Source organism: Delphinapterus leucas, chromosome 11 (assembly GCF_059928025.1).
Source record: "Delphinapterus leucas isolate spDelLeu-1000000601 "Yukka" chromosome 11, BTC_Dleu_Yukka2, whole genome shotgun sequence".
NCBI classification, from domain to species: domain Eukaryota; kingdom Metazoa; phylum Chordata; class Mammalia; order Artiodactyla; family Monodontidae; genus Delphinapterus; species Delphinapterus leucas.
This window is the reverse complement of record NC_143139.1, coordinates 36,576,653-36,595,000: the sequence shown is the minus strand read 5'-3', so window position 1 is coordinate 36,595,000 and position 18,348 is coordinate 36,576,653. Positions and strand designations below refer to the sequence as shown.

At 35.8% G+C, this 18,348-nt stretch overlaps 1 protein-coding gene across 8 annotated transcripts in view; it reads right to left on the bottom strand.

Annotated features, from left to right (window-relative positions):
- Positions 1-18,348, bottom strand: part of ARID2 (AT-rich interaction domain 2) — a 169,407-nt gene that overhangs the window by 1,842 nt on the left and 149,217 nt on the right. For 7 of the 8 annotated variants that reach the window (XM_022572394.3, XM_089920574.1, XM_089920571.1 and 4 more), the window contains 4 exons: positions 12,825-12,963; positions 12,647-12,732; positions 9,690-9,813; positions 9,509-9,600 (listed from right to left, as the gene is read on the bottom strand). In XM_022572394.3, the coding sequence (XP_022428102.1) occupies positions 9,509-9,600; positions 9,690-9,813; positions 12,647-12,732; positions 12,825-12,963 (441 nt within the window). Of the gene's footprint in view, positions 1-9,508; positions 9,601-9,689; positions 9,814-11,398; positions 11,472-12,646; positions 12,733-12,824; positions 12,964-18,348 lie in introns of those variants that run through there. The other variant, XR_016394907.1, reaches the window with a different exon arrangement.

Here is an 18,348-nt window from a genome sequence, read left to right as displayed (position 1 = left end):
GCTAGTTAAATAGTAGTGGCAGAATTAGGCAACGAGTCTGTTTGCCTTTTATCCACGGTACTTTTCTGAATAAGGGAGACCACCCATCATAATTCTGTATTCTGCCTCATTCATGCGTCTAGAAAATTCAGATCAGGTCTCTATAATAGTCAAATTCATAAACAGGATCAAAGAGTGGAATGGTGTTTGCCCCCCTGTGGGGGGAGGCAGCAGTGAGGAACTACTAATCGTCAGGCATGAAGTTTCAGTTAAGCAAGATGAAAAAGCTCAGAGACCTGCTGAGCAACGCTGTGCCCCCACAGTCAACAGTAATGTACACTTAACAATTTGTTAAGGGGGTAGCTCTCATGTTAAGTGTCCTTGGCAAAATAAAATAAAAATTCAGATCATGTCAGAAAACAGCTGGAGAGGAACAAAATGGCTGCTTTTAAGAGATGACTTGAAAATAAAAATTATATTGTAGGTATGATGAGTTTCTTTCTTTTTATTAGGAAACAAAATAAGCCAGGCCAACATTTGGCTTAACTATCACCTGAATACCACATTACTCCATAAAGAAGCTGTTTTTAAAAAATTTATAAGCTTTGAAAGAAAGTTTCCACCCCTCAAATTACAATATTGCTGTGACTGTGTATATAAAGAAGAGAAATTATAAAGATGAGTACTGTCTACAGACAGTGATGCCAAGGGTTGAGGAGACAAGTGGTAAATCAGCCAGAAATGGAAGTATGGGTAGACACGTGATAAAGTACATACAGTAAAACGTCAATGGTAAAAGCTAGGTGGCTGGTATATGAGTGTTCACTGCAAATTATTTCAAGTTTGCCTTATGTGTGAAAATTTCCACATTAAATGTTAGAAAAAAAATCAACGAGCATGAGATTACCAAAGAACCCATGAGATTCAGTGCCCTCATTTAAATAACCCTGAGTAAAAAGAACTAGCAGAAAAGGAAGGAGATGAAGACTTCTAAATTTTGAATGAAAAACAATATAAGGAAACAACTTATAGGAACAAAGAAATTCAAAGCCAAAATTTAACATGTGGGGACTGCAGTCATCTTCACCATAGCAAAACAAAGTGAAACAAAAAAAATACGTGAAACTGTTTAAAAAAATTGAGATTGATGTCTAATAAGTTGGGCATCTTTTCATACATTTTTTGGCTGTTAGGGTATCTGCTTTTGTAATTTCCATATGTACATACTCCACACACCCAAAAGAATGGCTAAAATTAAATATTAAAATTACAATAGCAAATGTTGGCAAGTATGTGGAGCAACTGAGACTCTCTCATAACATTGCTGGAGGGAGTGTAAATTGATAAAACCACTTTGGAATTGTTTGGCGTTATGTACTAAAATAAAGCACCAATGAAATCACCAATCCTTCATAAAAGCTCAACAGAAATATGCACATATATGGCCAAAAAGTGTTCATAGAATGTTCATAGCAGCATTATTCTTAATAGTCCCAAACTGGAAACAACCCATATGTCCATCAAAAATAGAATGGAGGGCTTCCCTGGTGGTGCAGTGGTTGAGAGTCTGCCTGCCGATGCAGGGGACACGGGTTTGTGCCCCAGTCCGGGAAGATCCCACATGCTGTGGAACAGCTAGGCCCGTGAGCCACGGCCGCTGAGCCTGCGCTCCGCAACGGGAGAGGCCACAACACTGAGAGGCCCACATACCGAAAAAAAAAAAAAAAAAAAAAAAAAAAAAAGAATGGAAAAAGTAAATTTGAGTATATTCATACGACAGAATTTTATACTGCTATATATACACAGTACTACTTCATGCAACGTGAATGAATTTCACAAACAATGTTGAGAAAAAAAAAGCACAAGAAAAAATATACTATACGATTTTACTTATATAAAGTTCAAAATCAAGTGAAGTTAATCTATGGTGTTATAGATCAGGACAGTAGTCCCACAGACAAGGACGGGGTAAAGACTGGGGTCACTCAGAGGGACTCCGTGGAACTGGTGTTGATCAATTTCCTAACTTGGATGGTTGGTTATGCGGTGGTTCACTTTGTGACAGTTCATTGAGCTTCACGCTTCTGTTGTTTTTTACTTTTCTTTAGGCATGATTTACTTCAAAAGTTTATCTAACACATTTTTAAAAGAACTATAAAATGTCTACAATTTTTTTTCTGGAAAAGAAAAAATAGCCATAAAAAACTCGATTTAAAAATAACCTACTAAGTGGAATCAAATGATTTCCCCTCTATAATCAATGAACATTTTGACAAAGCAAAAAGCCTTTACTTTCAAAAGCTTAACAAATAAAATCATATTTTCCAAACTGATGAACAGTCACATGTTAAAAGTATTCTTTCTTTTATTTTTATGTCACATGGATAAAACTAGAAAGACTACATTTCAATCACTAGGATGATTTTAAAGTAACCATTTCATTTTTGATATAAATTAATATCTTTTATATTGGGAGGTTTTAAAGAATTAAATAAACACTCACTAGATAAAAAATGAAATATGCCTTTTTTGTTGTATAAAATGATATTCTTTCAATTTCAAATTTCAAAAGTTCCTTTATCTTTTTGAAATGTTTAACAAAGGATAAACATTGTGTCACTTTAATGCACTTAATAGATAAGAAATAATTTGTAAGTAGCATTAGTGAAAACAATTTAAGACACAAATCAGCTTTTAGGAAAATAGCACAGTTTGATGCAAGTTCATCTCCTTTCCCTCCCAAAATGAATAAAAGAAATTTATTTTCTGGAGGAACTAAACCAGAAAGGGTTAGGACTTATAGAGACATAGACGACGTGAAGGAAAGTGAACGTACTCGACCCCAGTGAGTTGCTCCTACCCACCCCACCCCCAATTCTGTTTCCACAGTGCATGCCCTCACGGACTCTTCTTCAAGTTGCCCACTTCTAAAGGCAAGGAAATCAAAGATTCTTCCCTGGAGAAACAATCTCTACGAAGACTGACGTTTGAGGGGCTTCTAGGAAACAAACTGGTTCATCGGGGGTCACCCTAAAATGGCAATCACTAGTGACACGTGGGGGTCATGCATCCAGAGCTTCCAACTAGCTAGCAGGTATTTCATTCTTAAAATATAACACGAAGCCCCAAATCCTCTATGAATAGGATGTTATAAAAATAGCAACAACTGACAACTTAAAAAGAGGTCTTAGAATTTAAAGCATGGCAGATGAAGTAAAAATGCAGTAGATTTGATGATAAAGTCAAGGAAGTTTCTAGAAAACAGATTCAACAGACAAAAATGAAAGCTAAGAAAGAAAAGAAAGTTAGAGGATCGCTCTACAAGGGTCTAGCATCCAAAAAAACCCAGAAGTTCTAGAAATGGGAACAGACAATGGATAGCAGGGAATTATAAAAAGAAACATTTGAGAAAGTTTCCCATTACTTCAGGACATGAATCTCTTGACTGAAAGGATCCACTGAAATGAAATGCCCACTTCAATGATAGCAACAACAAAAAACACCCACAACAAGACACAGCATTCATGAAATTTCAGAATAACAGAAATTGGAAAAAAAAAAAAAAGACCCTAACAACTTCTGGAGGGTGGGGGTGGGGGGGAATAGATCTCATACACAAAGGAATGGGAATCAGAATGTCACTGGACTTGTCAACAGCAAAGCTGCATGCTAGAAGACATGAGAGCAATGTCCTCAGATTTTTAAAGGAAAGTGATTTTTCAATCTAGAATTCTATATCTAACCAAACTATCAAGGCTAAGGGTAGACTAAAAACATTTTCAGACAGGTAGGGCCTTGAAATTATTGGAGGACATACCTTACTACAATAAGGGAGGAACTCAAGTAAAAAGAAGTAAGTAGGATTCAAGAAAAAGGTTTCAACATAGAAGGAATTCCCAGGGACAGCTGTGTACCAGGCCTACAGAGTAAGCTGTCTAGACTACCAAGGCCAGTTTCCAAGGGGAAAAAAATGTAGAACTGACAGAGGTTTAACAACTGTGTTTTTTAGATAGCTTATACATAGGCTTGAAAGATACTGATTGAAATATATGGGAAGATCAGCATTAGGCCCATTAAAAGCTAATGAAGAAGCAAGACAATCATTAACCCCGCAAAAACAAAGAGAGAAAAAGAAATGTACAACAGTAGCACGTGGCTCAGCGTCAAACAATACAACATCTGATTTAAGATGTAACAATATTATGAGGAAATGAAAAGCCTAAGGAAGAGAGGTTTTAACAGTGTTCAATAGAAAGAGAGTCAACAGGTAAAGTGTAAAATAGGTAAATTAAGAAATAGTAACATAAACATGTTATTTAGAAACATGGAGGCAAATACCAGAAAAATTAGCTCAACTTGTTGAAAGCTCTTCCTTGGATGTGGGTAGGAAGGGTGAAGTAGGGGACTATATAGTTTGTTATAAGCTTTACCATTTAATTTTAAAAAATTTTATAACAGCTTTATTGAGACATAATTCATATACCACACAATTCACCTGTTTAAAGTGTATAATTCAGTGGTATTTAGTATATTAACAGAATTGTGCAACCATCACGACAATCAATTTTAGAATATTTTCATCATCCCCCAAAAGAAACCAAATACTCATTAGTAGCCACTCTGCATTTTCCCCAAATCCCTCCTTTGTTCTTGTTTTTAGTTTTAAATTGTGGTAAAATATACATAATACAAAATTTACTACTTTAACCATCTTTAAGTGTGCAGTTCAGGGGCATGAAGTACACTGACACTGTTGTGCAACCATCACCACCATCCACCGCCAGCACTTTTTCATCTCCCCACAACCAACAAGAACACCCCACTGCCTCACTCCCCCAACCCCCTGCTGGGGGCTGTTACACTGTTCTACTTTCTAGGTACCTCATTTAAGTGGAATCATACAATATTTGTCATTTTGTGCCTGGCTTATTTCACTTAACACAATGTCTTCAAGGTTTATCCATGTTGTAGAATGTATGAGAATTTCATTCTTTTTTTAAGGCTGAGTAATATTCCATTGCACATACACACACATTTTAGTTATCCATTCCTCTGTTGATGGACCGGTGGGATGCTTCTACCTTTTGGCTACTGTGAATAACGCTGCCATGAAAATGGTGCATAAATATCTGTTCAACTCCCTGCTTTAAATTCCTTTGTGTATATACCCAGAAGGTAGAATGAAATGTTTAATTTTTGACGAATGGCCACACTCTTTTCCACAGTGGCCGTGCCATTTTATATTTCCATCAGCAACACACAAGGGTTCCAATTTTTCCACATTCTTGCCAACACTTGTTTTCGATTTTTTGTTTGTTTGTTTTTAATAATAGCCATTCTAATGGGTTTGAAGTAGTACCTCATTGTGGTTTTGATTTGCATTTTCCTAATGATTAGTGATGTTGAACATCTTTTCATATGCTTATTGGCCATTTATTTATCTTCTTTGGAGATATTTCTATTCAAGTCTTCTGCCCATTTTTGATTTGGTTTGTTTTCTTTTTGTTGTTGAGTTTTAGGAGTTCTTTACATAGTCTGAATATTAACCCCTTTATCAGATACTTGATTTGTAATTCTTTTCTCCCATTCTGTTGAATGTCTTTTTATTCTATTGATAGTGTCCTCTGATGCACAAGTTTCTAATTTTGATGAAATTCCATTTATGTTTTCTTTTGTTGCCTGTGCCATTGGTGTCATATCCAAGAAACCGCTGTCAAATCCAATGTCATGAAGCTTTTTCTAAGAGTTTTATAGTTTTAGCTCTTACTTTTAGGTCTTTGATGCATTTTGGGTTAATTTTTGCATATGGTGTTAGGTAAGGGTTCAACTTCATTCTTTTGCATGTGAATTTCCAGTTTTCCCAACTCCATTTGTTGAAAAGACTATCTTTTCCTCATTGAATAGAGAATTGGCATCCTTACTGAAAATCATTTGACCACATATGCAAGGACCACATATGTCTGGGCTCTCCAATCTGTTTCCTTGGTTAATATGTCTGTCTTTATGTCACTAAAGACAGTACACTGTTTTGATTATACACTGCTTTGCAGTGAAATTTTAAATCAGAAAGTATGAGTCCTCTAACTTTGTTCTCCCTTTTCCAGATAGTTTTGCTATTCAAGGTTCCTTGAGATTCCATATGAATTTTAGAACAAATATTTCTATTTCTGCAAAAATGTCACTGAAATTTTGATAGGGGTTGCATTGAAACTGTAGATTGCTTTGGGTAGTATTGACATCTAAACTATATTAAGTCTTCCAATCCATGAACAAAGGATGTCTTTCCATTTATTTACATCTTCTTTAATTTCTTTCAGCAATGTTTTATAGTTCTCAATGTACAAATCTTCCACCTCCTTGGTTAATGTGATTATTTTATTCTTTTGATTTATTGTAAATAGAACTGTTCATTTCTTTTTCAGATTGTTCATTATTAGTGAAAGTATCATTTGATTTTTAAATAAGACCCATGTGTTACACTGACAAAAGGTATACATCAAAAACAGGAGAAACATATTGCAATTCTCCAAAGCTCAAGTTTAGTCATAAAGGAGATAAACTGCATTTTAAAAGTTTACATTATTTTTATTTATTTATTTATTTTTTGCGGTACGCAGGCCTCTCAGTGTTGCGGCCCCTCCCATTGCAGAGCACAGGCTCCGGACGTGCAGGCTCAGCGGCCAAGGCTCACGGACCCAGCCGCTCCGCAGCATGTGGGACCTTCCCGGACCGGGGCACGAACCCGTGTCCCCTGCATCGGCAGGCGGACTCTCAACCACTGCGCCACCAGGGAAGCCCAAAAGTTTACATTATTCAATCAGATTCTGAACTTAAAATTTTAAAAAATGCTGACATTTCATACTCTTCAGTATACTGTACTGTAAGAATGAAAGTAAATTTCCATATATCTTCCTGTTGACCTGTAATTTTCTTATTGCAAATAGAATTTGCTTTAGTTAAAAAAAAAAAAAAATCACACCTGTTAACTTACTCCACCAGAGACGAGGAAATATATCAACAAAGAATTATCTTTTTCAATACCTGATTTCCTATACTTTTTTCTTCACATATGTTTTGCCAGATTCTGTCAGTACTCCTGCTCTAGCAAAACTCCTCATTACTGGAGATATTCGATAGAGGTTCTACATGGGGATTTCAACCCAGACTGGGAGGGCGAATGGGAAGAATTTAATGGATTGTTTTAATTCTTCTGCTTCTGCTTTTCTAAGATCATAGCACCTGAAGATGCCAAAAGACATCTAGAAGGTTTAGAGTTAAATAAAATAACAAAATCAACAACAAAACACAAACTGTAAGATGAAAACTTTGGTTCAATAATTATATTAGATGTAGCCAAAGTGGCTTTGCTGTAAGCCTAAGAATGTACAATTTGAATATGAGGGAAAAGTTATAAAATTACTTTTAGAATTCCAACTGTCTACACAAATTCCAGATCAGAACTCTAGGAAAAAATGAATTTTTGAGACCTTCTTCCCTTCCATCTGTCTATCAATCAAATATTTATTGAATCACTGTTATATTCCCAACACTATGCTAGGCACTGAGGACACAAAAACAAAAATAAATATTCAACCCCTGCTTTCACAGATCTCATCATGTAAGGTGGTAACAAAGCAATGTGTGGGGGGCACCTTAGGTCAAGGGTAGGTAGTGAGGGAGATGTCAGGAAAGGAAGAGGTGACCTGGGTTGAGACTTGAAGGATGAATAGGAAGTAGGGATTATCTCTGATGTATTGGGCAATTGGGCTACAAAGATTAATCAGAGAAAATCTGTAGTTAGGTCAGTAGTGGAAAAAAGCCACATAAATAACTACTTACAAAACAGTAAGATGAAATGTTATAAGACAGACATGTTACAAAAATAGAGAAGAACAAACTCAGTGAGGAAGGGGAACACAGCATAGGAAAAGCAGCACACAGAAGCCAATGTCTGAGCTGAATCACGGGGGCTTGCAGATACTAAATGGGCCACAACACAGGGAGGACAATATAGCACTGGAACAAATGTACAAAAGTGAGACACGAAAGACGTCTTGCATGTGGTTTAGTTTGGCTAAAACTGAAATGTAGCAAAAGGAGGGGTGGGGAGGGGAATACAGTGAGAAAGGAAGGAAGAACTCATGAATGAAGCTGGGAGATGCTAGTAACAAAACCTTCATATTTCTTTTTTTTTCCCTGAAAAACTATGCTTATTTTTCATTTGAGTGTTAAGAATTTTTCTTATTCCTCTGTGGGAATACTTGATACACTAAATATAGTAACTTTTGTCATTAAAAATACTTTTTAAAAACTTTAGTTTTAAGTTTTATTCATCATTAATTTGCAGAAGCTTTAAAGTTTGATATAGTTAAATTAATTGCTTTTTTTTTTTGTAATCGATGGCACTGTTTTTATGTTTGGAAAGTCCAGTTGGAAGGTTACTGCAAGAAATATCCTTAAAGACCTAACACAAGGTAAAATGGGGGGAGGAGAACCAAGGTAGATTCGATTAATAGTGTGTGAGAGGAGAGAGGCTAGGAGAGAAAGTCACTACCGGGAAGGCAAGATGCACCAGAGTACACCGTCCCGATGAAGGAGCCTGAGGTGGGTCAGCTGAAGATGGAGGACGAATAATACTAGAATATTAGCTTCAAGCTTCAAGGGAGACAAGGGAGGCAAATCCACATTTGCTCTCTCTAGGGTTAGAGTTATTGTTTCCAGTTGCTACAGATCTACAAAACCCTAAGTTTTCTCTTAAGTTCACTAAAATGTAACTTTTAAAACTTCAGAGTATTATAGTGAATCTCAGCACACGTATGGCTTTGATGGTTTCATTAAAACGGTAATTATCAAACTGAATTCCATTCTAATTCCACATGATTCAAGTGAGCAATTCATTTTTCCTCCCAGTAAACTCCTAAGTTTTCTCTTGTAGATCTACTTTTTGCTCTAAATTCTATGACCAGGGCTTCCCTGGTGGCGCAGTGGTTAAGAATCTGCCTGCCAATGCAGGGGACACGGGTTCGAGTCCTGGTCCAGGAAGATCCCACATGCCAAGGAGCAACTAAGCCCGTGCGCCACAACTACTGAGCCTACGCTCTAGAGCCCGCGAGCCACAACTACTGAGCCTGTGTGTCACAACTACTGAAGCCCGTGTGCCTAGAGCCTGTGCAACGCAACAAAGAGTAGCCCCTACTCGCCGCAACTAGAGAATGCCCACACGCAGCAATGAAGAACCAATGCAGCCAAAATAAATGAATATAAATAAATAAAATAAACTTCAATTCTATGACCAGCAAGAAATTTAACCTAATGAAACAAGTTAAAAGAAAACCTTTTGGTTGTTTCAACTTCTATTCTTTTGGCTTTTAAGAATCCATGATGGCCTGAGCTTGACATAAGCTTTCAGACATATCCAAAAATTGATGCGAAAAGCAGTGAATAAAATGCAGGCATCTAACCTTATTAACTTATGGGTAAAAGTAAAATAATCTAGATTCACTCTGGCTACAGTAAACAGATTACTCACCTGCGACCACATTCTGAATATTTACCAATATTTTTTAATATTAAGGCAGCTGTTAGTCGGATGTGTTTAGTTATTGGTCCCTCTTTTTCATCCTTAAAAAGGAAAAGAAAAGAAAAAGAATAAAGATCTAAATCACACAGCGTGCACACACTTACAGATAAGGCTTTCGAGGCTTACTCACTGTAAAATCCCGAAAGACAAGGTTTCTTGATCCTCTCCTAAGAGCCATAAGGGCAGCACTGGGATGATTCACAATGGCCTTTTGTGCTCTAGGAGTTGAGCTTGTGCCCCCTACAGCTGGCTGCCTAAATTGACCAGAGAGAGAAAGAGATTGTTAACATGATGCAGCAGACAGACTGATAACGAATGACCAACCTGCCAACCCCTAAGGTGGTGACTCTGAAACTCTGGATACAGGGTGAGTAAAAGCTCCCGTGGCCCAGTAGTAATATTTACTCTTGTGTCAGTCTAGGCATAAGGGCTCTCGGTATCAAGGAGAAGTTTCAAGTCTTTTATTTTCCGATCTATCAACTTTAAAGCAAACAACAGATGTTCTGGTACAGCCCATATATAAATACAACATAGTATTCAAAGTTGTGAAGTTCACATCTTTGAATGCAATGTAAAGATGTTAACAAAGACTAGTCTACAATTTGAGCTGCAAATTATTTTTGCTAAACTGTACCTAGGAGTAAAATAATATTACCTGAGAATGTACTGGTATATGTATAGGTCACCCAGGAAAAGATAACCTAATATGATAATAATACAAAATTATGCCAACTATTACACTTCAAACTATTACTATGTTACATAATTTTTCTTCATTATTTACTAATTTCAATCAATTCTTTCAGTATAGCTCTACTGTCCTTTAGGAAAGATACAGAATGGAGGGACTGCAGAGGTAGATTTTATATAAAATCAGATTTCAAACTACTCTAGGTTTCCTTCGCCAAGCAGAAAAATTGTATCAGTATCTGCTGTATTCTGGTGGGGCAGGAGTGGCGAGAGCACTGGCTCACAGTGAGGAAATCCTATTTCTGACACTAACCAGCTGCACGACTTTCAAGATCAGTTTGCCCCTTTGTGCTTCAGGTTTTGCATCTGTAAAGTGGGGATATTTCTGGCACCTTTTTACATAAGTAAAGTAATTCTGAATATTAAGTAAGTTAACATAAAAGCAATCTTTAAATTGTAAACCACTTTTTATCTATATCTACTTATAGATGTCTACAAGTAAGGATATCTGTATATGGACACAGATGAAAATTATTATTAGATTATATGTATAAGTGACAAAGATTTTTGATTGATTGTAACTGATATACCAAATATAAGTTCCTCCAAATTTGAGCAAAATCAAACATACTGCAACATACTTTTAGAGGCCACATAATACATAGAAATTAAATACAGTTCACCCTTGAACAACATGGGAGTTAGGGGTACCCACTCTCTCTGCAGTGAAAAATCCGCATATAACTTTACAGTTGGCCTTCCATATCCACAGTTCCACATTTGTGGGCTCAACCAACCACAGATGGTGCAGCACTGTAGTATTTACCGCGACAAAAATCCGCATATAAGTAGATCCTCCCAGTTCATATCTGTGTTGTTCGAGGGTCAACAGTACAGTGAAATTTACAGAAATAGATACTTGGCAGAAAAATGACTTTCTACTGCCTTTAAGGTAAAATCCAAACTCATGATTATGGCTTATGAAACCCTCAGCTACTTACTCCTCATTCTTTGGGTCTCAGTTTGGATGTGCTTTCTACCAGAAAGCCTTCCCTGGTCTCCTAGGTTGGTTTAGGTGGGCTCTCACAGTGTCTTGTGCATATCTTCATTTTAGGACTTATTACACCATATAATAAGAATTACCTATACCTCTCATTGCATCTCCAGACTTGAAAACAGCAAAACATCTTGGTCACGTATACCTCGTGCTATACCTTAGTGCCTAGCACGTGGAATAAATAGTAATGGAGAGAATAAAGTAAACAGTAATGGAATGAATAAAGTATGTAAGCAGCTTCTGTGTTCCTATACTTCTGGTTCTCTGTCTAAAATTTCAACTCTGTGAAGTTACACTATATCTTGTTCTTAGAATTCCCTATGTCTGGCATAATGCCCAGTACACAGCAGTATCTCAATAAATGGTGACAAATTAATTTATTTTCACATTATGAGAATTTAAAATACAGTTGTCCCTTGGTGTCCACGGGGGATTGGGTCCAGGACCCTCTGTGGATACCAAAATCCTGGAACCAATCCCAGGCAGATACCGAGCGATGACTGCATTTGCATATAACCTACACACATCTTCCTGTGTGCTTTGAATCATCTCTAGATTACTTATATACCCAATACAATGTAAATGCTATGCAAATAGTTGCCAGTGCATGGCAAATTCAAGTTTTGCCTTTTGGAGCTTCCTGAAATTTTTTTTTTTCCAAGTATTTTTGATCCCTGGTTGGTTGAATCCTCAGATGCCGAACCTAAGGATATGGAGGGCTGACTGTATTTTTCAGGTTACAGAGTTTACAACTAAAGGCCTCAGAAACAGAACAGGAAATACTATGTAAATCTAATAAGGACCTTACAGGAATCTACAGCTAACTCAGAACCTGACTACAAGTATGTGTTCATGAAATAATAGGTAAATGAATAACCATATAGTAAATGTGACAGATACAACTTTATATTGGACCCTCACATGCCACCTTGGCCTCTCCTCAGGAGTAGCTGTAAGAATAAATCTCTTTGCCATTATCAAGTACATGTTCAGCTACTCTCTCAAAGGACAAAGAACCATATATTTATTTCCAGTTTACAAAGCATTTCTCATATAACATCTGTCATTACTTCCAATGACTTGTCTACAAAGTGGAATCAAAATATTAGAGCTACAAGGTACTTACAGACCATGCGGTCCAGCCAAAATGAGAAGTGATTCCTAGGGCATTTACACAATTTGAACAGGGTCACATACATAGCTGGTTAATGGTAGAGCTGGACTACAACCCAGGTTTCCTGTCTCCCGATATACTAAATTGCCTTTTATTACTAAGTTTTGCCTGGTTTCCTGATCTGTCTTTTTTTATGTGCAACAGGAAGTGAACTTAGATTCCTTACTTGATAGAAGATTTCTGACTTCCTGCTTGTCCTGGTTCGTCTTGTTTTAATCCTGCAAGCAGGGCATCCTTTGAACAGTGTTTGTCCTTTTTGAGAAAGAGGAAGTAAAAAACATATGCATCAAGATCTTTAACACAACCAAATGAGTTACAAACCAAATAGTATTAAGAAAGTGTACCTGTAAGTGGGTAATGAAAGAAAACCTCTGTCGCTGAAAAGGCTCACAACCTTCCCAAAGACACTGCCCTGGATATACGTCCTTCCCTCCATGTTCAGTTGCTGCATGGTAGAAAACCTGTGAGGGGGTCTGAAACCACCTACAAAAAATAAAAGCAGTAGAAGTTTTCTAACACTTAGATATGTTCTTTAAAATAGAAAACCTGCTCTCCTAACATAAAAGCTCCAGATCAATGTATAGAAATATTAAGCAAAACAGTGCAAACAAATTTCAAGTTCATTTCATTTCAAAGAATATTTTTTAAATTTCTGCTTATATTTAAAGTCAAATACTCAATTGTTCTGAACACTTCTGGTAATTTGTTTTAAGCTTAGTGTTTCATTCTTAATTCCCTACCTTCAATGAAGGTCAGTTAAGAATCTCTTGAAAGTAAATAAAATTTCATTTTAAAACACAACAGAACATTATCTTATAAACAAATACCATACTCTTGTACTTTTAGAAGCTGCTCAAGCATTTATCAGATTTCATATTACATATAATAAACTCTAGCATATTCAATCTAAAAATCTAAAGGCTACACATTTTGGTGACTCTTTTTAGTTGAATTCACATTTTGTATGTCCATCTGTGTTTAAGAAGTCATGTCTCTCGTTTCTCCAACATCACACCCTATTCACTCACAGACCCTGAGGCTTAATATTAATAATACAAATGCCTGAGTGTATCCGGCCAAGGACAGAAACCTGAAGAAAATCAGATACTATACTCCCTTGTTAATTAGAATACATGGTAATGAAAGAATACTGGAATCCAGACAGCAAAGAATACGTTAAAAGACTTCAATTACTAATTAGTAACTCAAATATTTAGACAGTCAGTAGCTTTGAAGTTTATGGCAGCTCTCTCAGGATCTAATTTTTTATGGATGTCAGATAAACATGTCTATATGTGAGCCAATTTTTGATGTGGAGCACATATATAATATTTCAAATTAATATTCCTTCAGGAAATGATAGGCATTTTAAAATAAATTTTAATCAAAATAATTAAATACTGAATTATAAAAGACAAGGTCAAAAATCATTGTAACTGACATATTTCATACCATTTATATTCACCTATATAAATACTTACCAAAAGTTTATTGTAAAACTATCATGGGTTCAAAGAATTAATATTAGTGTAGTGTGTTAAAGTGTCCACACTACCCAAAGCAATCTACAGAGTCAATGCAATCCCTATCAAAATTCCAATGGCATTTTTCATAGAAATAGAACAAGCAAGCCTAAAATTTGTATGAAACCACAAAAGACCCCAAAAAGCCAAAGCAATCTTGAGAAACATGAAAAGCTGGAGGCATCATGTGCTGTGATCTCAAACTATATTACAAAGCTATAGTAATCAAAACAGTATGGTATTGGCATAAAAACAGACACATAGATCAATGAAACAGGACAGCCCAGAAATAAACCCATATATAGTCAATTAATTTGTGATAAATATATGATAGAAAAAAGACATTGTCTTCAATAAGCAGTATTGGTAACACTGGATAGCCACATGCAAAAGAATGAAACTGGACTGCTCTCTTATACCATACAAAAAAATTCACTCAGAATGGATTAAAGACTGGAATGTAAGGCCTGAAATCATAGAACGCCTAGAAGAAAACATAGGTGGTAAGCTCCCTGACATAGGCTTCAGCAATGATTTTGTGGATCTGACACCAAAAACAAAGCCGATGATAAGCAAAAATAAATAAGCAAAAATAAACAAGTGGGACCACATCAAACTAAAAAGCTTCTGCAAAGCAAAGGAAACAATCTACAAAATGAAAAGACAATGTACTGAATGGGAGAAAGTATTTACAAATCATATATCTGATAAGGTATTAATATCCAAAATATATAAAGAACTCATACAACTCAGCAGCAAAAACCCAAAAACTAAAAAACGGGTCAAGGTTCTAAATAGACATTTTTCCAAAGAAGACATACAGGTACATGAAAAAATGCTCAACATCACTAATCAAAACCACAAAGAGATATCACCTCACATCTGTGCAGATGACTACTATCAAAAACACAAGAAATAAGAAGTGTTTGTGAGGATATGGAGAAAACAAAACCCCTGCCCCTGTGCACTCTTGGTGAGAATGTAAATTGGTGTGGCCACTGTGGAAAACAATATAGAGGTTTCTCAAAATATTAAAAATAGAACTACCGTATGATCCAGCAATTCCTGTTCTGGATATTTATCCAAATAAATGAAGACACTAACTTGAAAAGATATGTGCATCCCCATGTTCACTGCAGCATTATTTATAACAGCCAAGATACAGAAACAACCTAAGTGTCCATCGACAGATGAATGGAAAGAAAATGTGGTACACACACACACACACACACACACACACACACACACACATACACACACAGAAATATTAGCCATAAAAAAAGAACAAAATCTTGCCATCTGAGACTACATGGATGGACCTCAAGGGAATCATGCTAAGTGAAATTTGTCAGACAGAGAAAGACAAATACCCTATGACCTCACTTAATATGTGGAAGCTGAAAAAAAGAAAAACAAAGCAAAACAAGACAAACCCTCCTACTAAGCTCATCGGTAAAGAGAAGAGACTGGTGGTTGTCAGGGGCAGGAGCTGGGAGGGCGGAATGTGAAATAGGTGAAGGAAGTCAAAAGGTACAAAATCCTAGTTATAAAATAAATAACTCATGGGGATGTAATTTTTTAAAAAGTTTACTGTGTAACTAAAATCAGTAAGTACATTTTTAGTTTTGGAATTTCTTTTACTTTTCAGTACTCATAATGCGATTTCATTAATATGAAATATATGACTGGAGTGCAACTAACTGTCACAAGAAAACAGTTCTTATTGTACTTTTAAGATTTTACCGAAATACTATTAATTTATTAATTGAAAAGTAAAATTGTTTACACACACACAGACACACAAACCAAAATCCAAATGTACTACTACTTGTCACTAGTCAAAATGGTATCTATTTTTAAACTATTTTGCAATACATTACATGAATCAAGGTTATTTACAATACACAAAATTGATGAATTCACCAGTCACAAGAAAAAAGGACGTAGTTAGTATTTCTTTAGATCAATTTAAATTACTAAATATACAAAACTCTGTGTGTGTGTGGTTTTAAGACAAGAATTTTTAAGTGCTCACTTTACCTGGCCAAGACAGAATCTATTATTTCCCTCTTACCTACTATGTTTCCCTTCATCCTAAGTCTATTTTCTCTTTATTCATCTAACTGTTCAAGTCATACAAACCAGACTCTGACTGACTATGGTACAAGGTGAAGTTCTAAAATAGTGATGAAGTTGGCTACAGTGATCATATGAGGGTGGAGAGAACTTAGGGATTCCAAATCCCCTAAGTGGAACATCTGGATTTAAAATGCTTAAATGTAATTTCAATGCAAAACAGTGAGTTTTCAGAACACTATGGATTTTTCTGAGATGGAGAAGAATAAGACATGAAGTGGGATGTCACTACTGTTTACAAGTGTGTCTAAACAATCTTCCTACTACCTTTCCATCAACAACCTACCCCAAGTCCCCCAAAACAAACAACATGTTCACTTAAAGAGATCAGAAAAATTCAAAAGAGCAACCAAATGAAAATAAAAATTCTCTGTGATCCAATTATCCAGACTGCTAACATTTTGGTATATATGCTTTAAGTCTTCTCTGTGTATATGTGTTTTTTAAACAAAACTGAGTCTGTTTTGTTTTTTTAATTGAAGTATAGTTGATGTACAGTGTTGTGTTAGTTTCTGGTGTACAGCAAGTGATTCAGTTATACATATATTTATCCTTCCCCCATGCCCTTTCCCCTTTGGTAAACCTAAGTTTGTTTTCTATGTCTGTGAGTCTAAGACTGGGTCTGTTACTGATACAATTTTATATACTGCTGCCACAGTATGGTTATATGGTGCCTTTGCACAAATTTAAAGAATACCTTCCTTAAGATTCTTTACTGCCATCTGCTGAAAAATTGTTGTAATAAATATATAATTTCTGGCATGTACCATCTGAAGGGTGCCTCCCCTCCTCCCCACACACAACCACAGGCAGAGGAAATGAGCAAACAACATTTCTCTGAAACACATTTTACTTACTGTTAATCTAGCTTCCAGGGTGGCTGGGGGGCTTAAATGTGATGATACGTATAAAATTATTTGGCAAATAGTATGCCAACAATAAATTATCATCACGATCGTTATTACTAGTAGTAGTCGTTGTAGTGGTGGCACTGGTAACCTCTTTTTTTTAAACCTTGCCCACCCGACTAATCATCTACTCTGAGATCTTTCCCACAACTATTCCCAAACTGTCAAGCTTTGCTCAATAAAATTTAGCCCACCTCCAAGTTAATGGTCCCGATTATCAAGTGACTCTTACTATTACTCACAACTCATTTTATTAATTTCTGCTCCTAAAAACATTCCCCACAGAAACTGCTCCAAACTTTCACCTTCTGTTAAACACTGAACCTCAATCTTACTATTTTAGAGCTCATCTTCACCTGTATTAGTGTATAGGGACTTTCATATCTCTGGAAAAAAAAAAAAAAGATTACTGAAGGAACTTAAGTTACTCTATTAGAGCTTCCTTAACTTCCTTTTTCTATATAATAAATCTTCTGTCATTAATCATCTTTCCTTCCCTTGGATATTACCCAGAAGTAGTCACTGTTTTCAGAGTTAACTCCTTCACTTATACACTGGATTCTATTGTGTTCCTTCATAAACTACCCGTTCTTTTGCATCTTCTATCTTTTCCTTTCTACTGAATCTTATACTTAAGTGTAACAATATAAATGCTACTCCAACTAAAAACAATAGAAACAACACTTTTTCTTTGATCCTGTTACTTTCACAAAAGATAGAAACTAGATTTACAATATTTGACAAAGTGATACAAAATTTAATACCTAATACATTTATTATAGTAACTATATCTGATGCTTTTTTTTCTCAGTCATTGGCCATCTTTCAAAGATATATATTATTTTCAATTACATCATCAGTACAACTTATAATGGCTAGTCCCCTGCTCATTACGTAAATAACTGCAGCTAAAGCTCAGGATTAGCTTTTATGCTTTCACTGAAATCCCTTTCAGCCAAATTCCTTTTTTCTTTTATCCTAGTGAAAAGCTGTTTGGTTAAACTAAACAAGTTATTCACATAAGGCTACTAGGTGCAAGTTTCCTGATTCCAACTCCCCTAAGCAAACAATGAAGGTTAAATCACTTTGTACCAAAACTTTTAAAAGCTAAAAACCATTACTTTATTGGTGTAATCTATAGTGTGATTATTATTGTCACTTTTCCTACCATCAAACACTTCTTTAGGCATCATGAAAACATAAGTGAAGTAAATGAAGCACACTTTTTCTACTACTTTAAGATTTCATTACTTAAAAGCCTGCAATCTATGCAAGGAGGTAATATATTAATAATATATTTT